This window comes from Periplaneta americana, chromosome 1, assembly GCF_040183065.1.
Source record: "Periplaneta americana isolate PAMFEO1 chromosome 1, P.americana_PAMFEO1_priV1, whole genome shotgun sequence".
Classification (NCBI taxonomy): domain Eukaryota; kingdom Metazoa; phylum Arthropoda; class Insecta; order Blattodea; family Blattidae; genus Periplaneta; species Periplaneta americana.
This window is the reverse complement of record NC_091117.1, coordinates 18,168,360-18,190,809: the sequence shown is the minus strand read 5'-3', so window position 1 is coordinate 18,190,809 and position 22,450 is coordinate 18,168,360. Positions and strand designations below refer to the sequence as shown.

At 36.8% G+C, this 22,450-nt stretch overlaps 2 protein-coding genes across 9 annotated transcripts in view; one reads left to right on the top strand and one right to left on the bottom strand.

Moving 5' to 3' along the window:
* Positions 1-3,602: 3,602 nt before the first annotated feature.
* On the bottom strand, positions 3,603-11,920 carry LOC138710048 (STING ER exit protein). Its single transcript, XM_069840716.1, has 4 exons — positions 11,595-11,920; positions 10,852-11,008; positions 5,437-5,665; positions 3,603-3,829 (listed from the first exon to the last, which is right to left on the bottom strand). Exons 1-4 carry the CDS (start codon positions 11,713-11,715, stop codon positions 3,674-3,676), a joined length of 663 nt encoding a protein of 220 aa, XP_069696817.1. The 5' UTR covers positions 11,716-11,920; the 3' UTR covers positions 3,603-3,673.
* Positions 11,921-12,598: 678 nt separating this feature from the next.
* LOC138710146 (uncharacterized) overlaps positions 12,599-22,450 on the top strand; it is a 275,652-nt gene continuing 265,800 nt past the window's right edge. For 5 of the 8 annotated variants that reach the window (XM_069841334.1, XM_069841180.1, XM_069840859.1 and 2 more), the window contains exons 1-2: positions 12,600-12,833; positions 12,923-12,975. Coding sequence is in view for 1 of the 8 variants with exons in the window: in XM_069840933.1 (XP_069697034.1) it covers positions 12,973-12,975 (3 nt within the window). In the remaining 7 variants the exon portion in view is untranslated. Of the gene's footprint in view, positions 12,834-12,922; positions 12,976-22,450 lie in introns of all 8 variants that reach the window. The other 3 variants (XM_069841017.1, XM_069841108.1, XM_069841268.1) reach the window with 3 other exon arrangements.

The following is a 22,450-nucleotide window of genomic DNA, read 5'->3' as shown; positions in this document are numbered from 1 at the left end:
TATGATCATCTTTGGTTTCCAGCCTACCATCACAAAAATAGCAAGGAACCTACCCTCGAAATCCAGCAAGCTAGCCATCCACGGAACCACCAGAGCGCATTACTTCCGGTGAGTGACCACGCAGGCGACCCATCCACGCAGCCACCTTGGAATCCATCACAGAAACACGCACCGTCTGAACCGGGCTTTAATCACTAGTGCAACATAGGCCGTGGTCTGGAGCCACAGACTCTGGTCGTGTAAGGTGGTCTTTGGCGAGTTCTGCGGGAAATTTTTCCATTTGAAGTTATCAATACTGTAATCGAAATCATGCTCTCTTTACCCTTCAACACAAATGTTACAAGTTATAAGCTCAGCTACTTAAACTTGTCATTGTTTTAAAAACATAAGTCACACAGTCTACAAAATATCAAACAAAATGAGAAGCTTGTAAAATAAAACCATAGTCCATAACCATGGTTAATTCGATTTCAGAGAAATTCCCAAGCCTCCCTCATCTGTACTCTCCATTTTAACAGATTTTACTTACAATTTAAGTAATCAGGGTACACAGCAAACTAAATACAGTTAATAATTTATGGTTCCATAAATTATCCCATATAAGCAGTGAAAACTTCATTTAGTATAAACCCTCATTTAAGACAAAATACTCTTCGTTCCCGTCCCGTGCCATGGTCTAAGCCATCCTGCCTAGGACTTGCGTTACGGAATGCATGCTGGTTCGAGTCCTCATGGCGGAAGAAATTTTCTCATGAAATTTCAGCCAGTGCATGAGACCTGTGTCCACCCAGCATCATAATGCACTTGGGGAGCTACGGTAGTGAAAATTCGGTTTCGCAAACCAGCTATAACGGCTGGGGGGATCATCGTGCTAACCACACGATACCTCCATTCTGGTTGGATGATCGTCCACCTCTGTTTCGGCATGTGGACGTGAGGCCAGCAGCCAGCTGGTCGGGCTTGGCCCTTCATGGGCTGTAGCACCATGGATTTACTTACTCTTCGTCCCCGGAAAAACGTCACACATGGCTTGGCACAATTAGTAATGGATTATATTTTAAATTCTCAGAGAGTAAATGGCAAGTCTCTGACACGTATAACTACATCGAATACTAAATATATAGGGTGTATCTAAAAATGTATGTCAAAACTTTAGGGCCGTATTCCTCTCATAGAGTGGATGAATAAATGTTATATGGACATTGGTCTGGAAATGCTTTATTTCCTCGTTAGTCCTTTTTTTTTATATACATTACTTACATTGATGCGGTACATTATGAAATAAAAGTAACATATGACATGGAAATAATGTTTGGGTTGGCATTGTTGGTGGGACCTCATGTTCTTCCATCCAGGCTCAACAGAGAAAGATGCAAAGAGTTCTTAGATTACACCTTACCTGTTCTGTTACACCATGTGCCGTTAGCAATACAACAAAAGAGATACATGTACGATGGAGCTTTTGTTCACTTGTGTCAATGTTCGTTGATTTCTAAATCAAAGGTTCCATGACAGATGGATAGGTAGAGATGGACCAATACCTTGACCCCTGCGCTCTCCAGACCTAAACTCACTAGACTTTTATTTGTGGTGTCATTTAAAAGAGCTTGTAAATGGAACCCCGGTGCAAGATGAAAGTCTTCGAGCCTGTATTTTGGAAGGCTGCGAGACAAAATGACATTCTCCAGGGATACATCAGCGCATCAGAGATTGGATGTGACGATGGGTTGATGCTAATGAAGACCATCTTGAACACTTCCTGTAAGACAAATTTTCATGTGGTATGCTATTTTTATTTCATAATGTACCGCATCATACAATGTAAGCAAGAGTTGTAGAAAAAAGGCTGTAACAAAGGAAATAAAGCCTTTCCAGACTAATGTTCATATAACATTTTTATATCCTCTATATGACAGGAATATGCCCCTAAAGTTTTGACATACATTATAGTTAGTGTGATCAGGATGCAACAAGTTGACCTATTTCGAAACAATTTCATCCAAGCTGCTGTGTCGGACTGTCTTGCAATTATATTATTAAGGTATAATTACATAATGTGATCATAGGTGAGCAGGAAATAAACATTAAGCTTGTCCAAAGTATCTAGTGAAAAAGTGTCTCTACTTATACAATTGAGTACCTCCGTAGAATAAGGTTGAATGTAACTCTTGGGCAACATGTTACATCCAACCTTTTTCCACAGAGGTATTCAATTATTGCCGAAATATTCGTTCAACTCTTTAGCATAATTGTCTGCATTTCTTGACTCGTGAGTCAACCCCTTAATACACAAGCAAGGCGGAGATCTCCCTCCACTTAAGGTACGGTCACACGTCGCTACTTTTGCAGCGCTGCAGTACAAAAAACTGCGCAACTCTCGTACTGCGACGTGTGAACAACGGTGCAACCCGAAAAGTAGCGACTGCCGAACCTACTGCTCACTACTTTTTCATGCTGTGCGCAGCTTAAAAGTAGCGACGTGTGAACAGGGTTTTCAGGGTTGCAGCCGCAGCATTTTTGATATCGGTTTTGTTGAAACTTTTGCTGCGGTTGCGACCAGTGTTGCCACCCAAATGTGCCAATGATACTTTTATTGTTTGGATGTATTTTAATGTTAGATGTGATGAAAATAAATTATTTGTAACAGTTATTAAATGCACAACACAGTCTGAGCATATTTGCTGACGATATAATTCATTTTTTTTAATTTTCCGTAGCGTAGTTTCAAACAGGAGGGTTGCCAACATTGATTACATGAATATGCTGTTGGTTATCATTTTAGTATATAGGCGTTTTTAAAAGCTTTATAGTAAAAATAATGCCAATTTCTGAATACTAGTTAGGACAGAAAAGCAAATAATAGATAAGTAAGCTTTCGCATGAGTTTATTAATAATGCGAACATAACCACAAAATGTATATTGAGAAGTCAACACGGAGATGGAAACCTGCAGCATGACTGCGGCTGCAAAAGTAGCGCCTTGTGTGTGAACAGGCTCGCAACCTCCAGTTGCAAAGGTTGCAACCTTTGCTGCACTCGGGTTGCGCAGCACGAAAAGTAGTGTGCAGTGCGCTACTTTTGGCTTACGTGTGAACACGACACGCAACTTTTGCAGCTGCAGTACAAAAGTTGCACAGCAAAAGTAGCGACATGTGACCGTACCTTTAGCCATCACTTGTTCATTCAATGTTAAACCCTCTCCCTCCTACCTTCTCCTTTTCTGTGTATTGCAAGCTGCATTTTATATGACATAATCTTTTCCGATCACTGCTTTAGCAGCTACAAACAATCTACAGACATTTTATTCCTCTATGGATGAATTCACGTTGTTTGTCTTTTACGCCTTCTGTAATGCATGTAATATAAAAGCAAGTCATAATTTGAGTTTGAAATTTTCATTTGTTCACAGCAACAACACACAAATAATATATTTGTGTTCAGTTTGAGTCCTGGTTGTGTCACTTCTTGTATGAAGGAACAGTTTGCAACTGGTTTCGTACTGCAGCTTTCTTTTGAGTCCAGTCACGATTGCATCACGCCATATGTGAAGAGTCTTGTTTGTTTAGCTTCACGTGAGTAATATGAATAAATTTATTATAACATTTTCTAAGAAAGTGAATTTATTTATAATATAGTGTAACATATACAGTAGACAAATTTTTATATTCCCTCTTCACTTGTCAATAAGGGTTCCTCGCACTCTATTGCGTTTGGCGTCCATTTCTGCCTGGGTCTGCTGCACTACCATCTTCCTTTTATTCATCCCCTTTCTCTCCAATTGTTTCTCAATGATGCGTGCATTGTTGGCATATGAATCAGCCACTTCTCGCTGCAAAGAGACACATTTAAAGTTAATGAAACAGGCATATGAACATTAATAGTTGATATAAAAGTATCTAACACAAAAACAATATTTTTCAGATCATCAGCCACAATTGGTATCTCATATTCCTGCTGTAAACTGATATAAAAGTTACAAATAGAAGTAGCAATCTACAATTTTTAATGAGGCACCTGAAGCTATCACTGCTAGTTGGCAGTATTAGCAGTGGGAGCAGAAATGAAACAAAGAAACAGCATTTGCAAGATGGCGGCACCTCTGTACAAGTGTACCATTGGCGACTTGATCCAGGCACAGATGTCTTTGGTAATGATGCATCCAAGATTCATCACCTGTGGCTTCGAGCTAGAATATTTTGTCTGGCTGTATCAAGTCACCAACCTGCTACAAATTTATCTCTGTGACAACCTCCTCTGGCCAACTGTGTTCAATACTTGTCTACCCTTCAGAGAACTTCTGCAACCAATTTTATTGTAGAGAGCTTGAAGTGACACATAATGTTCACCATATACAAGCAGCATTTTTTTTTTTTTTTTGCGAATATCGTTTACTGCAAGACTGTTTGCCCAGAAAAATCGCACAAAGAAGCGATGCTTGTCAACGGTATACTTGTGCAGAGGTACCACCATCTTGCAACTGCTGCTTCCTTGTTATGCTTGTGAGTACATCAATCACTTGACCCCTGGATAATACTGCCATCTAGCAGTGATGGCTTCATGTACCTCATTGAAAATAGTAGATTGCTACTTCAATTTGTAACTTACTTACTGACTGACTGGCATGTGTAAAAATACCAATTATATAGTGAATGACATAAGTTGCTATCCTATTATACTTGATTGACTGCTATGCTTTCCTCAAGATTAAGAAGTGGTATGTGATTCTCAACAAAGCTGATTCTAATTTTTAAGACTATGATGGACATTTTCACCAATACGAGTGGAGTTCTTTACCAAAATTTACATATAATTTTTTAAAACAATTATCAATATCATCTTTTGAAATTCAAAAAATCATCTCGCAAATTCTTAAAGATTCCCTGCAAATTATACAATTTCATTTATACCACTCAAAAGGCCTTAATTAAGGATATGCTAATTTTAAATAAAATCTTTTATAAGTATAATTTTAAAGTCATCTCCTAAGATTTTATTTTATAATTGATAATCAGTGGTGCTTAATTATTACATTTTATTTTTATAACAATACTCATATTTAATTACTTATATTTTTATTTGGTATTAATTTCCGGATCCTCGTGGTCATCCTTAATTAAGGCCGGGCGATTTATTTCTCTCTCTCTATTGTATGCATGTAAATTAGGTTACCTCAGTAAGCATTTTTGGGGTAGAAACTTATATCACACCTTGTATACAGCCACTTCTGGCTATTTTTCCACAATTTCTATTTCCCCTATGATGTGTGTCAGCGAAAATGAGAAATATTCGAGACTGCAATCAAGCATCTAAATCATGTCTTAATTTCATGCAGTGGTCTTCTTGAATGTCATCATATGCCTTCAATTACAAGAGATACAATGGTGGAAACATGACGTTTTGATACTGAGGAATGTGGGAAAGCAGAGATGTACTTACAGCTTCAATCTCGTCTTCTTCTTCATCGATAGTTGATACTGTTACAGAACTGAACTTGCCCATGTTCTTTGTGTGCTTTGTGACCATTATCTTCTTTGGCTTCTCGACAGCAACCTGGTTATAAATAGTTGTCATCGGACCTTCTCCCGAACTTTTAATAACAGCTCCTTTAACCACAAAGTTAATGTTGCTTTTTAGATCATGTTTATAATATAGCAGCAGTCCACACCTAGAACAAAAAAATACGCCATTTAATTATTTATCAACGTAACTTGAAATTGATCAATACAATTTTCAGATTCAAATTAAATATTAGTTAAGTCTTCTTCTTCTTCTTCTTCCCTTCAAGTATTTGGTCATATGGCCTGTTACGATCTCACAGTTGAATTTCAATCCAGCACTTTTTTGGATGACCGAGAGATCTCTTCCCATTTGGACGATAGTGGAGCATGACTTTTGGGATTCTATCTCTACACATGCAATGCAGATGATTTATCCAGTTGTTCTGATAATGTTTTACGTGATTAATTACAGGTTCCAGTTGTAATTCTTCCATTACATCTTCATTGCGTTTGTGATCCCATTTCGTATATCCAGCTGTATATCTAATAAATTAGTTCAGTAATTTGCTTATGTGTAAAGAGTTAAGTACAATAGCTCAGAAAAAGATCACTGCTAGCATCATCCCTACTGCCACTGCTGCTGCCACCTACATCTGGATTTATATGTATTTTTTTATTTTAGTAGGTTATTTTACGATGCTTTATCAACATCTCAGGTTATTTAGCATCTGAATGAGATGAAGGTGATAATGCTGGTGAAATGAGTCCGGGGTCCAGCACTGAAAGTTACCCAGCATTTGCTCATATTGGGTTGAGGGGAAACCCAGGAAAAAAACCTCAACCAGGTAACTTGCCCCAACCGGGAATCAAACCTGGGCCACCTGGTTTCGCGGCCAGACGCGCTAGCCTTACTCCACAGGTGTGGACGATTTATATGTAGAAATGCTACAGTATCACTTGGAACAAACTGTGGATTTCCATTAAAAATGTTATTTTTTTGGTAAATCTTCATAAAAGCTACATTGAAGGAGGCACTTTTTTTTTTTTTTGCTTGCATCAGTGGCTTCTGTGAAATGTATATAGTGGTAAACACGTGGTTTTAGTTAACAGCCACAAAATAATACTTTCAACGCCCCATGGTCACACAAAAATTACAACCCTTCTTTATTCTTCTTAAGTTCCACAGTTTTACAGTCCGTACAAAAGAAACCAAATGACCTGGAAATGTACAAAAACTTGCCCAGATATGTTCAAACATTTTTAACAAGAGCCAGAACAGGTCACATTGTCACTCAATTGTACCTACACCGATTTCACATTTCTGATACTCCTACTTGTCTGTGGTGTAATAATCATGATGAAGATCTGGAACACATTCTTCTATACTGTCCATCCATAAACCACAAAAGAAGTAAATTAAAATCATCAGTACCAGTTGCAGAAGACACAGCCCTGCAGTATATATTGACTACACCCCACCTCTGGCTACTAGCAACAGGCATCTATAATGAACACCGATCAAAATACCCCTCATTTCTCGTGAAAAACAACAACTGAATAGACTACAGTGGACTATAGTGGACTTTATGTTGTCAGCAAACAGCTGGATACATTAAGAAGATTAAGTTCCACACAATTAAACAATCATTCATTGTATTGACTACATGCCAATATTCTCAACAGACTAATGCCTATCCACAATTCCCATTCATTACGTCATTGACAGTGTTGCCCTTCCATTTCCCCTGAATCTCTTCTGATGAAGGAGATCTCAAGCTTACAAGTATCTCTCATGGTAGCTCTGTGGTAGTGGGTCCAAATGCACATTGAAGGATGCAAGGTTTTAGCATAACGAATAGAAAGAAGAAGTGTGTGCACTCCTATCTGTTCAGCATTGTAGACGGTGACCAAGAGAATTTGTGGCGCTGCGATCGGTATTGCTCAGTTGGAAGCGAATATCCATAAAAGAAGCAGTAGAGTTTTCGTTCATTTCGTTTGCTTTTTTAGTGTAATTAAGTGCGTTAAATACTTTAAGTGCCAATACACTAATCTGCAATTATTCGTACACGAGTGACGAGTAGCTCTCACGATTTATTTATTAAAGGACGAGATTATTATGTTTTTGTCGTGTTATATTTGAAGCAATGCCTTCGTGTTTTGTTCCGGGTTGTAGGGCGTGCGTGTTTCATTTGCTTATGCAAACAGAACAGACAATAAAAGAAAAATTGAGCGATGGAATGTGGGGCGACATATTTCACGAGTGCATAGACAGTATTACCTCAATTGTAATTCAGCCACCGGGAACAGGATGCTGCTTGGATCATGCCATGGATATCATACCGAAACTAATTTTTCACTATATGAAATGTCGGTTCTTCTTCTGGACGAAACAAATCCGACGAGAACTCCAAGCTCCGAGAGCCGCCAAATCATCTCGTAAATTCTCCAAAGTGTCGGACAAGTAACTGTTGGTGAGTACATATTGCACGCCTACAAGCAGCCCTAAGTTAAGTTTTACATATTAAACTATTATTTGTTTTACAGTGTGATGTATATGAATGTGTTTTTCTTTCAAATAGTCTTAATGTTGTAAGTACAATGCCAGTTACGTACGTATATGGAGCGAAAGGTAAACAGTGCAACTTACGTTAAATGTATTTACGTACTTACACACGGAACAGACTGAGCGAACTCTGCACTAGCGCCGCGTGGTATCAGCCGTTTGAATTAACAGAGTGCGACCACTACTTCTTTCTATTCGTTATGGTTTTAGTCTACCTCAGATAAGAAATTTATAATTAAAAAAGATGGCAGGGGATTCATAGAATCCTCATAATTGCGTGGAAGCAACTGCCACGGTGGTCTAGTGGTTAGAGCACTGGACTTATAATCCTGTGGACCTGGGTTCGATCCCTGACATACCCCCAATTTATAACTTGTGTTGGGTAAGCCAGTGGTTTAGGTAACATAAGAGTTTTGTGGGGGAATTCCGTATTCTCTGTGGCATCTCAACAAATCTCAATCATCTCATTGTGAGTGTCGCATAGACAAGCCTCCTATGGCATTACCCTGGGCAACGATTCTTGTCGGTAAATTGTTCTGCTGAATTGTTCATATGACTGAATGACAAACAGTCAAGTACCCGCCATTAGTTAAAAAAATAACTACATATACAGAGCGTTCGCCTACAGATGAGGCCAGGAAAGCGGCATGTACTGATACGCCGCTTTGTGCGCGCAGTTGTTGAGACACGCTCGACAATCAAGAACATCAAGGTCGACAAGTTATCAGTTGTGAGCCAGATGTTGCAGTATTTAACACGTACAGTGCAGTTTCTTGACACAGTTGCTTAAATATTCAGCTTTGTGCAGGGGCGGCTTTCGAAGGGGGGCTGCGGAGCTGCAGCACCCCCAGACATTTGTGGCTCATGTCTCGTTTTATGTTGTGAAATACATTTATTATACAGTCTCTATTTAGCGGCTCGAATTTTTTTTTTTTAATTTTGCTCTCATTGATATGCACGCAATCGTTAGTGAAGTCACTTCCTCCCCTGGTGATGCCAGAGCGAAACGAGAGACAAGGACGGATTGGTGAAGCCACTTCCTCCCCTGGAGCTGCCAGTCTCATCTCGGATGCTTTGCGCGTTAGTTTTACCCCTCCCTCTGCTGCCCCTCGCCGTGAATCCAGAGTTGCCAGGTGCTGCAAAATTTACAGCAGTTTGTCAGTAGCGTGCAGTTTTAAATACATTTTCTTTAATGTTGTGAGTATAACAAGTGCAACAATGTTTAATTCTGTACAATATTTACAGTCTATTCAGTTCAGTACCTTAACAATTCAGGAGAAATGTTCGATAAAGACAAACTAAAAACGGAACTCACTGTGTTGTATCAGAGACAAGAATTCAGAAAAATCAGTGACGCAGTCAAGCTCTTGCAGTTTCTTCTATCTGAGAACTTGCAGGCCTTATTTTCAGAAGTTGTGGAACTACTACGCATAGCTATCACCATACCAATGACAACTTCCGAACCAGAACGTTGCTTTTCGTGTTTGAAAAGAGTAAAATACTATCTCAGAAATATGATGAGAGAAGAGAGACTGACGGCATTAGCTATGTTTTCCATTGTAAAGACTATGTTAAACGACATATCGGATTTTAATAAGAAGATGATTCAAAAGTTTGCAACCTACAAGACAAGGCGCATGGAACTAATCTTTAAATAAGGTAAGTTGCTTGGTTTATTTTTGTATGCAGCCCCCCCTGAATTCAATACCCACGAACCGTCACTGGCTTTGTGTAAAATTTGTTAACAATGCAAAACGCAAAATTCACGCTTGAACAGAGAGTTTTTATGTATGATGCATATGTGAAAACAGAGTCATGTAGAGAGGTGCGTAGGCAATTTGAAGTGAAATATCCGGGTGCTCCAATTCAGGGTAGAGAAACTGTTAGACGTCTTGTTAACAAATTAAGAACAACAGGGTCGATAAATGCTACAATTCCTAAGCGAAAACTAAGAGTATTGACGGAAGAAAAAATTAATGAAATCAGTGCATAATTTACACGCTCTCCTAATAAATCTCTAAGACGTGTTTCACAGGAAGGTAGTGTTCCAAAAACATCAGTCTTTACTGCTGCTAAACTTTTAAAATTAAAACCCTACAGAGTATAGTATAGAAAACGGATGCTTACGGATAGACGATTCCCGCAAGCGACACCGCAGGCAGGCCACTTTCCTGGCCCCACCCGTAGGCGAACGCTCTGTGCCTATAATTACGTGGAATGTTCAATGGTTAGTGGTTGTGTGATTTCAAATAATCCATGTTGAATCTTTCGTACACTACTTTTAACACTTGAATATAAATAATTGATAAGTCTGAGGATGGTGTGAAGTAGCACAGAAACAGCTGTATGCCGCACATGCTTACATAATTAACACGAGTAAGATCGCCATTTAATCAATTATTCAAATAATCATAGGTCACTGCTTCATGAGAATCGTTTGTTTTTTGTAATAATGATATGTTGAGGGTTGTTAAGGAGCAAGATAGGTACATGTAGAGTATTAGAGAAATGGTAACGGACATTTTCCTGAATAGGTTTAGGTGTCCACTTACACATTCTATTTTAAAAGTTTTGTAACTGTACAGCATTTTCTGATTACAGGAGCATCGCAGAGAGAGAAAGGAGATGAGGGAGAACTGGAGAAAGAGAAGAGAGAACAATTCAGGAGGAGTAGATGCAAGCGACATCTAACATACAAACTTTTAATCTTTTCTTTCTTTCTCCCATTTCATCATAGACAGCTTCTGTCCCACTACCCTAGAAACATCTTCTGAGATAAAGCGAACTTACTTTTTACATTTCATTCGGTATTGCCTCTCAATACCTTCGGGTCGTTTCAAATACACTGTTTCATCCTGATCACAAGTAACCTTATGTGCATGTCTGCTGCCATCAATAACTCGAGCGCCATCTCTTCGTCGTAGAGGAAGCTTTTCGATTGCACAATCTGAACGAAAAATACACATAGCTATAATTATTTACTACTAGCTATAATTACAAAAAAACTATTCACTTACACGTACAAAAATGTTAATGAAACGAATTGCCGAACTTCCAACAAGCTATTAAGCAACACATAAATTCAATAGTGAAGACTGTAATCAAAGCTCTGTTAATTTACATAGGGATTTTGCTAAACATTACCCTTCGTGGCCACAACATAACTGTACGACCTTGTTTGAGACCTTTATCTATTCTTGTCACAGCCCTCGGCCTCCTGTCAATTAGCTATCTTCTCATATAATCCAGCGACTGTATAATCCACTCTAACCTTGTCACAGTCCTCGGCATCCTGTCACTTTGCTATCCCCTCATTTAACCCACTCTAACCTTATCATAGTCCTCTGCCTCCTGTCAGCGCTGTTGTACTGTGGCCGCTAACTGTAATATTTACTGGGAATTTATATTGTACCATCTATTTTGTAACTATATGTCTTTTTGAGCAATTATCTTTCCAGACAGACGAACCTAACCACCAACTCCCGTAATACGATATCATGTAAAAAAAAATGTACAATCAGAAGCTTGCCTACCTAATATAAGTGTCATCTGACCACAAAGACAATAATAAATATGCAGTGGCTTCTCTTCACTATACTCTTCCTGATCCTTGGTATCTGAACATACTATACTTCGTGATACAACCTTCGGCATTATTATCTTTCAAAGTCCACCTTTTACTATTTGAAAGTGCAGTTTGTGATACCTTTACTATGCCACAAAGTACGTATCACACCACTCAAAATCTGTAAATGCAGACAGTTTGTATTTAATCTCAAATAAACTGGAGTGTCACAATGTAATACAAACGTCCACCAAGAGAAAATAACATAACCTCAACTTACAAGCTACATTAATGAACAAAAACATATCGTCCAATACCGCCAACGACAACGAGAAAAATTAATATGTTTAGATTTGAAATAGCATTTTATTGAACGTGCTGTAAAATAATAACAGTGATTTGTCACATACTGTAATGGTAATCGTGTTCATAATATACAAAACCGTATTATATACGTAATCTATGGATTGCACTATGTGAACATCTCTCAAATATTAATGCTTCAGTAGTTATTTTAATTGTATTGGTTGGCAACGTATTGCATGTATACCAGTGTCACCAAATTGAAAATTATTTCCCGCGACAACTTTAATTTTATTGAAAACATTGATACATTTCCTGTTCAAATTTTCAAAGAAAATATATGTCATGGTAAAAATAAGCATTGATGATGAGAAGAGCAGAACATTTATTTTGAATAAACTTTAACTGAATTTTTAAGGCAAACAATATTGCGGTTACTAGAGTAAGTTAAGAATTTTTCCAATAAAATCTCGCATCTGCTCGATAAAAATCATGATAAGTTTAACTCCATATATTATATTTCGAATTATTCAAAATACATGACAGTAAAGTTGTGATCTTGGCGATTACATCAGCTCCTGGAAAAGCATTTGCATCATTTCCATCTTTGAACAGCTGAGGATCACATACGACCTATGACAAAAACTTCGCTATTGGCATTGGTGGAGGGGAGGATACGTAAATTGGCTGGTGGGGAATGTTGTTATTGTGGATGTTGTGGAGTGCGTATGTTCAGATTGTCAAATACAAGATACCAAACAACACGTAATACCTGGACAGCGAAATGTATATTAGTGTTGTAAAATTATCTAGAAGTGAGAAGAATTGTATCAATTTACAGCTGTATTCGTAACATAAACTGTATAAATTTCATCAGTGACGTCTCGCAGTTCGTGTCATACTGGTTCGTATAGATGTAAACAAGAACAAATAATGTTTCTTTCCAGAATTACGAGTTTCGGATAAACAGTTAAATTTCTTTATGTTTTTCAGGTAGATGTTTCGAGTTTCCACACAGGTGGAATGTATTAATTCCCATAATTATGGTAAGTAGAATTATGTACTGTATTTTACGCTTTGTGTTCTATCCATTTATGTTATTACCATACTCTTAGTCGCATATCCCGATAAACACGTGTATGAGAGTTATCTTGAGTCTAAATCCCGGGGTTACTTTATTTAGGAATGTCGGACAATGAAGCTTCGGCGATCATTATTTGTATGACATGTAGTCTAGGCCTTCTTAATTTTTTTTTTTTTTTGTTAATATACAATATATAAAGTTACCAACTTAGTTCTCCAGATTACTTTAAGTGAAGTTAAAGGAATCGGTTGTTAACTACCGGTACCTTGTTATTGTAGTGAGTATAGTTTGCAAAATATGAAGTAGCATAAAACTGTATCAGGGATGGAGTTGGGTTAGTTTATGTTGGTGCTTAGTTCTGTTCTTAGCATTCTGTATTTATTGTAATTTAATAAATACATGGTATAGACATAGAGTATAGAAGTAGTACATTAGCAGAGACTTAGGTCCTGTATTTCATTTCTTAATTTCTTTTATTGTGGTGGGTGTATTTTGTAGCGTATGGAATAATAACAGAAATGTGGCCTAGGTTAGGCCGAGTTTCAGTCAATGCTTGGCTTTATTTATTGTGGTGTATACATTTTTGCAGGTTCTAAAATATTCCTACGTTTTTAGCAGGGGTTTAAGTTATCGGTATGTTAAGTTAAAGTTTACAGCAATGCTTAGCTTATCTTAGGGATGTTAATGAGTGCATGTTTTTGCAGATGGTAAGACAGTAGCCTCCTATAGCATGAGGTTAAGTTAGATCAGGCCTACATAAGTACAGCCATTGTATTATAGTAAGAATATAAGTCTGTGTTAGGTTAGGTCGTCTTTACAGTTTCGGTCAATTCTTATTTCTTATGTTATGAAATAGTACTCTAATAGGTTAGAGCTTCGATAGTGTTTAGGTTACTATAATTTATAGATATGGAGAATACGTGCAGCAGAGCACTATTGGTATTCTGGTAGGGTTTTAGGTTAGATTTATTTGCTTAGGTTAGAACTTAAATTTGTTCTTAGATTACCTTATTTCTTGTGGGATACTCTTTGCAGGATTTGATACATGGAAGAGACCCTGGTGGTTTAAGTCTTCTTAAGTACCTAGTAATGATGATTTCTCTCAGGGATTTGGGTTAAGTTAGGTTAGGTTAGGTGGCAATGACAAATTTTAGCGATCTCTGTAGATACGCATTTCTTTCACACGTTTTCACCATTATTGCCATTTCCATCTCTTACCCTCCAGTTCCCCCACTATTTATAATCTGTTTCTGGCTAGTTCACAGTCCTTGGACACTCCTCTTGGTCCCCTCATTCCTGCAAACGATATTCCGATTAGGCCTACAGCAAGTTGAGAACATAATATTTCACTGCAAGTTACAGTTTTGTTTACTCTGATGTTACTAAAATCTTTGGTCCAGGACAATTTATTTGAATATAATGAAGATAACCTAAGTTATTTCTTGAATTTGTGCCGCGAATGTTATAAATTGTCGTCTGATTTAATGAATATGGTCTCTGGACCAAATAATCTAACATCATTTCATTTTTAATTTCCATATTTAGTCTAATAACGTTAATATTTCCACTTTCACTTTCATCTTTATGTACTTTCAAACACATTATTTCATTTCCCGCTTCCGCTGTTTACTTGGCATTTTTCCCTCTACACGCCTCTAGAATTACCAATCTCAATCATGCAACAGTAAATATCCATGGGAAAGATGTATAACCACAGTCTAGTATATACAGTCACGAAGCTTGAGTTTTGAGGGTGCTAGGAACAATAGACTGTGCTGGTATTATTTCGCATTGTCTGTAATGAGGCGATATTAGCGATCCTAGTGGTTGGCAACTATCTATGGATGCATATTTACTACGTATTGAGCTTCGTGACTGTAGATATAAACTATAACCACAGTCTAGTATATACAGTCACGAAGCTCAATATGTAGTAAATATGCAAACATTAGATAGTTGCTCACCACTAGGATCGCTAATATCGGCTCATTACAGGCAATGCAAAATAGTACCGGCACAGTCTATTGTTTCTAGCACCCTCAAAACTCAAGCTTCGTGACTGTATATAGTAGACTGTGCTATAACCTGGTTTTTTAAAGATGGGACATGACTGTTTAACGGCCGAGTTTGAAACTACAGCCCTATGTTGCCAATATGGACTACCACATTGTCAGCTGATGGGAGCTAGCAATTGACAATAGATGGCTGACGTTAAACATTCATTGACAATTGATGCAAAGGTAAAAAAAAAATAAATAAATAAATCGACAGGGAATGAATGACGAAACCAGTCAATGCTAACATTTGTCTGTACAATAAAATGTCAAGAGAGCCATTGAGCATTCACCACGTGGGAACTGTAACTTTGGCAACTCAACTGCTGTTTCCATAGCAACAGGCCTACCATGCTATGTGACATTCAGTTGTTTTTCTGATTGCAGCACCAATGTCATACCTGATCTTTAAAAAACAATATATATATATATATATATATATATATATATATATATATATACCAGGATCGCTAATGTTAACTATTGTTAGGTTAGCTTAGGTTAGTTTAAGTGAGCTTGCCTTATTTCTTATAGTGAATACAGGTTGGTGGGTATCATTAGTATTCCAGTAGGAACTGGGTTAGGTTAGAGCTTATATCATTGCTTAGGTTATCTTATTTCATGTGATGGGTACATTTTAAAGCATAGGTCACTATTGGTACTCCGGCAACAGTTCTGGGTTAGTTTTTTCTGAAATTTAGGTTAGTGAACAGGTTACCATGTTTCGTTTAGAGTAGGCCTATACTGTATGTTGCGGATTTGGAATAATGGTATACAGAAATTTTTGTTAACGGTAATTTAGATCAAGCTTGCAGAAGTGGGCACCAGTTGTGGCATACGTCATAAGGCGGAATTCTCACTCATCCCTTCCTTCTACCCCCGCGTCATTGACTTGATAGGGGAGGGGATTTGTATTCAGTAACTGTTATGTGATTGCGTACGGGTCACAGAGACGTCATTCAACGCCGGTGGACTATGGATGGGGAATCAACGCTTTCCCCATACTTCCAACCCTCTCTCGCCAGTTAGTGGACGGCAAACATCAGCAATTTTATTTCATTTTAAATATCAGTTAAACAGTTCAGCAATTTTATATCATCATTAAAATACCTATTTAACGTTTGAGCAGTTTAATTTCATAATGATTGAGCAGTGTAATTTCATAATTGAAAAAGGTGAACAATTGAACCATTTTAGTCATCATTAAAACATCTGTCGAACAATTGGGCAGCTTCACTTCGTTGTTAAAATATCATTTAAAATATCGTTCTTAAAATATCTGTTGAATTATTGAGTAGTTTAATTTCATAATTTAAAAGGCGAACAATTGAATTATTTTAATCGTCATTAAAACACCTGTTGAAAATTGGGTAATTTTATTTCATTGTTAAAATATCAGCAATTTTACATAATTCTTAAAATATCTATTGAACGATTAAGAAACTTAATTTTATATTATTGAAAAAGGCAAACAATTGAACTATTTTAGTCATCATTAAAACGTCTGTTGAACAATTGGATAATTTTACTTAATTTTACGATTTTATGTCATTTTTAAAATATCTGTTGAATGATTAAGCAGTTTAATTTCATAATTTAAAAAGACGAGCAGTTGAACTATTTTAATCATCATTAAAACGTCTGTTGAACATTTGGGCAATTTTACTTCATTGTTAAAATATAAGCGATTTTATATAATTCTTAAAATATCTATTGAATGATTAAGCAGTTTAATTTCATAATTTAAAGAGACGAGCAGTTAAACTATTTTAATCATCATTAAAACGTCTGTTGAACATTTGGGCAATTTTACTTCATTGTTAAAATATCAGCGATTTTATATACAGTAATTCTTAAAATATCTATTGAATGATTAAGCAGTTTAATTTCATAATTTAAAAAGACGAGCAGTTAAACTATTTTAATCATCATTAAAACTTCTGTTGAACATTTGGGCAATTTTACTTCATTGTTAAAATATTAGCGATTTTATATAATTCTTAAAATGTCTATTGAATGATTAAGCAGTTTAATTTCATAATTTAAAAAGACGAGCAGTTAAACTATTTTAATCATCATTAAAACGTCTGTTGAACATTTGGGCAATTTTAATTCATTGTTAAAATATTAGCGATTTTATATAATATATAATATATAATTCTTAAAATATCTATTGAAAGATTAAGCAGTGTAATTCCATAATTTAAAAAGACGAGCAGTTAAACTATTTTAATCATCATTAAAACGTCTGTTGAACATTTGGGCAATTTTACTTCATTGTTAAAATATCAGCGATTTTATATCATTCTTAAAATATCTTTTGGACGACTTGAGCAGTTTTATCTCATAGTTTAAAAAGACAAACATTTTAAAATTCCTTTCCAGAACGAAAAGTTACATTTGTTCAGATAAAATTTCTGCATAACTGAAGGACAAAACTAAAATTATTTCAATCATTTATTATCATAATACACTGCTCTCTCAAATTGACTGAGAACATTGGAAATTAAATTAATAGCTTTCCCAAAACACGCTATGAAATGTTTCATATAAAACAATTTTTATCTCGAAAAGGAAACAAAAACGAGCAAAATTGTATTAAACTTGTTTTGTTTGAAATTTTTCAAAGAATAAACCCCTGAAATTAATTACATACTTACGGTTCACTTTATTGTCGCTATGCCTGTAAAAACGGTTACGTGATTTAAAATCAGTTTTACAGGAGACTGAAAAAACTTCACAAGAAAATTGTTTGTGTTCATGTCACTGTGCCAAAAGATTATTACTAAGATTGCAAATATATCAACTTTCAATTTTTAGGAACAATTCTAGAGGCCATTCTGCTCTTTTAAATGCACATAACTAATTTTTTTTTTCTAAAAATTGCACATAGCCGCTTTTACAGGCGGAGCGACGATATACATGTTTACGTTTTTAATTATATGGCTAATCCCATATCTGAATCGTCTTTCTCAGTGAGGAAAGTGAGACGGTATGCACCGGTATGGAATGCCGCCACTGGTTTCTATGGCCAGAAAACATACCGTTAGCGAAAAATGACATACCGTCACTGAAAAAATGGAATCCGTGAAAATTTGTTTATACATTTCTTCACAGCAAAGAGTACTATCTGTTTGCTTCGTAAATCTAAACCACAGCTTTCTTGGAACTGTATTCAACATGTATGGCTATTCCATATGAAATCGATCAGTAAAAAATCTCGTATTTTTATACCCTAATTTTTTCCATATTTATATAAGGTGCTGAGGAGAGTGTATTTGCAAAAATATACTATCGAAAGTCAAACGGTTTTCGTATTGTTGAGCGACAAATTTAGCGTATTCTAGAAAAACAAGCTTCTTTCAGCACTCAGAACTCTGGAACCATTTACTGCAGAACATTGAATGGGAGCTTATTTTGAAGCTGACATTTGGTAGGTTATGTTAAGAAGTAATCCTTATTTTTATTGTACAGAGAGAGAGAGAGAGAGAGAGAGAGAGAGAGAGAGAGAGAGAGAGAGAGAGAGAATCTGATTTTACTTACTTTTAGGCTTTTTGCCCATTTGTAAAAATGTAAAAAAATATTGAGAAAAAACCTTGCATTATTAAGAGGGATTCGGCATTGTTTGCTTAGTGGCTCGGCAATAAGTTTCGAGGGTATTAAATAAATTATTTTCACACGCCTAGACTTGAACGTCGCAGTACCGCACGCACTGGCAGAGAGATGATGATAAGCGAGCATTGGGCGTCATTTTACTCCTGTGTTTATGAAAACTTGTGATAAAGCTGGCCCAGCTATGCGCTACTAGACGAAATATCACGTGTTTATGTCTCCTGGGCTTGCATCCCTCGGCTAGCTCCCGTCTCACAGTCAGCTGGTTAGCTCACGCTCGTACTATTTATTTTCTTTATTTGATATTTTCAATACTTTCTTATCAACGTTGCACCAGTAAAAATATGTGTTTATTTGTACTTTCAATGTGGAATCTAACCATATATTTTAAAAATATTTTTTTCGTGGTCAAAGGCGTCTTAATGAAGAAAAATGTAAACTTCTCCATTTCCATAAAAAGTAAGAAGAACTGTTTATATGTCAATATAAACTTTAACTTTTCAGCATCAAAATAAACCATGATTTTGATCACTGGGTAAAAGGGTTTCCGAGCCACAACAGTTTAAAGTTGCTAATTTTATGAAAATACGATAAATTAAAATATTTTTAATTTAATAAATAATAATAATAATAATAATAATAATAATAATAATTTATTTAACCTGGCAGAGTTAAGGCCATACGGCCTTCTCTAACATTCAACCAGGAATTTAAACACTATGAAGTTCTGCACAAAGCATTGTATCACAGTTGTCTACGGACAGAAAAAGTTTCATTGTATTTGAAAATTGCAAGGTCAATTTTCGCTATATTTCGGTCGATTTGAGATGGAATAGTCCATATAGACACGTTTATTTGATAAGTCAACCCCTGGAATGCCTATAAGTGTACCGTAATATTTCAAGTATAGAAGGCTGTGATCTGAAGCTTGTGGTGGCCATTGTTGCCAATTTAGTGACTGTCATTTTTGTTGTTGCACTTTTTATTAATAATTAAGTAAGACATTTTGAAGTTTTAACATTATTTTAAATGCTCAGTCTCAAAGGACATTGCAAAATGATTTAGTAAATAACTGAAGTAACTTGAAATTATTTTATTAATACATTTAATGTGTTGCGTAAGCTTCAAAGATTCGCGTTACTGACTGCACGAAACAATTTATTGTATACATGTGTGTATACGTTGGGCGGCCGGGTAGCTCAGTTGGTAGAGCAGCTGGCTACAGACTGGAAGGTCTGGGGTTTTTCTCGTTGCCAAACTTTCAGAACGTCCCCGAGGTTCACTCAGCCTGCTATAAAATTGAGTACCGGGTCTTTCCTGGAGGGTAAAAGGCAGTCAGAGCGTGGTGCCGACCACACCACCTCATTCTAGTGCCGAGGTAATGGAAAGCATGGGGCTCTACCTCCATGCACCCCAAGTGCCTTCATGGCATGTGACGGGGATATTTTACCTTTTTTTTTACCAATGTGTATGTTTGGGACGGGAAAATCTTGGAGTAGCGTACAGCCTCTGGTTTTTTCCCCCACTTCCCTCACTGGTCTTACTCGTCATAAAATGTTAAAACACCGTATCACAATTGATCGTAGTTAATCTTCTGTGATATAGAATGTCACATGGTAAGGCATTTTTTGCCTTACGTCCACTTTGAAAATTGTACAGTTTCACTGAAAACTATCGCCTCAACCAAGAGAGAAATTATAAAGATATCAAATGAGGGTTCGTCTCTACATTGCAGTTCTGTTTGAGAATCGACAAGATGTCACAGAACTTGTGTGAACCCTCCATGAGGAATGGACCACACTCGTGTAACTTAAAAAATAAAAGAGAGCTCGTAAAATGCACCTTTTATGTTTCAAAACCCAACAAACATATTTTCAAGTCTGCTGTACAGCGATCTCGCTGACGAAGGACCACACACAATGGTGACTGTAGGTTCACCCTTTTTTTCTGCCCCTGCGTATTTCCTCTAAACGTAATGACGTAAGAAGACTGTCAGGACGAAGATTCTTGGTCAATTTTCCAGATTAATTTTTCCTGAAGTTAATTCTCCCGAAAACCAATTTTCCTAAAACTGAAGATCCTATGTCGCGACGCTGTTATTCCCGGCGTGACTCCTCCTCTTTGCTTACGTCTTAGGAAGTGAAGGCTCTATAAAGTCTAGGTAGGTAGTATCGTTCGCCATTTTTGTTCTTTCGTTGTCGATCTACCATACGAGGAATCTATTTGCCACACCGTTAAACATTATCATGTCGTAGCTCCTATGATAATAAATCAAACGCACTGTAATTCAGCAAATAATTGAGCGGCAAATAACGTCTTCGTGTGCTTTCTGCGAACGCCAACGAAAGAGCCAAAATGGCGGGCGATTATATTAAGTATTTATCGAGCCTTAAGAAGTGCATGACGTCTTCATAAGCGAATCACAAGACGCACACGTTTAAATGTAGCCGACCTGCAACGCGATTGGCTGCCGGAAATTAGAGCGACGGGACTGTAATTCCATTTTCCTAATGTGACCACCGTACTTACTTACAAATGGCTTTCAGAGAAACCACAGTCTCATTGCCGCCCTCACATAAGCCCGCCATCGGTCCCTGTCCTGAGCAAGATTAATCCAGTCCCTACCATCATATCCCACCTCACACCATTTTAATATTATCCTCTCATCTACGTCTCGGCCTCCCCAAAGGTTTTTCCCCCCTCAGGTTTTCCAACTAACACACTATATGCATTTCTGGATTCACCCATACGTACTACATACACAGAGCATAGGAGCTTCTTTGTGCGCAAGGAGTAAACCATACTATATTACAAACAATGACGTCAGTGGCGGTTTGTAACTATACATTCGTAATTTTCTCGCAAACGACTCGTTTGCGAACCCATGTTTACTGGGACTTTTTTGCTCCTATTATCGTGTACTTTCAATCGTGAAGTTTGCGCCATCCTTTTTGATACACCCTGTATATGTCACATTCACGAAATGTGAAATGCATATGTGTGTATTTATTTATTTATTTATTTAGGCAGAGTTAAGGCCGAAAGACACTCCAGACAAAATTGTAAAAATACAGTGTAATCTATGCGTCATTATTACATTATTATTCGTAGCATTCTGTTTCATTGTTTATTGAGACTTTTGATCGACAAGATCAAGACATAAGACATGAAATTCGACAACTAATGTCAGTTCCTTTTGTGTCATTGGCAGTTGTTCATGTGGTTTGTGATAGTCTCATACGAGTAGATAATGTTGTGTCTGGAGTGATGGATTTAGCGTTATGCGTAGAAAGAACTTACATAAGAGGGACACCTGTTCGAGAAAGGAGAAGAGCAATGTCAGCAAGATTTCCATTTGAAATATGGAGCACTTATAATCAGTTTCACAGACAATATCGAACAATGAACGTAGTTGAAGGCTGGCGATTTGTTTCGTGTGAATGATCAGAACTTTCTGTAATCTGGATATCTTTACTACCAGTACCTGAAGAGTAAGCATTCGTCCCTTGCATTTCTTTCCTTTTGATCTTACACATTATTAGTAAGTTTTTCTTCCAGTAGGAGAACATGTTTGTTATAAGTATAACCGCTAACCAGTGGCGACTCGTGATATTTTTTGTATGTAGGATATGAGATTGACGACTGATGACCAAGACAAAAACTAATAATAATAATAATAATAATAATAATAATAATAATAATAATAATAGAGCATGCAAAATTAATACCAGTAGGCCTATGTTAGTCTTTGACTCACTATTCTGGAACTGG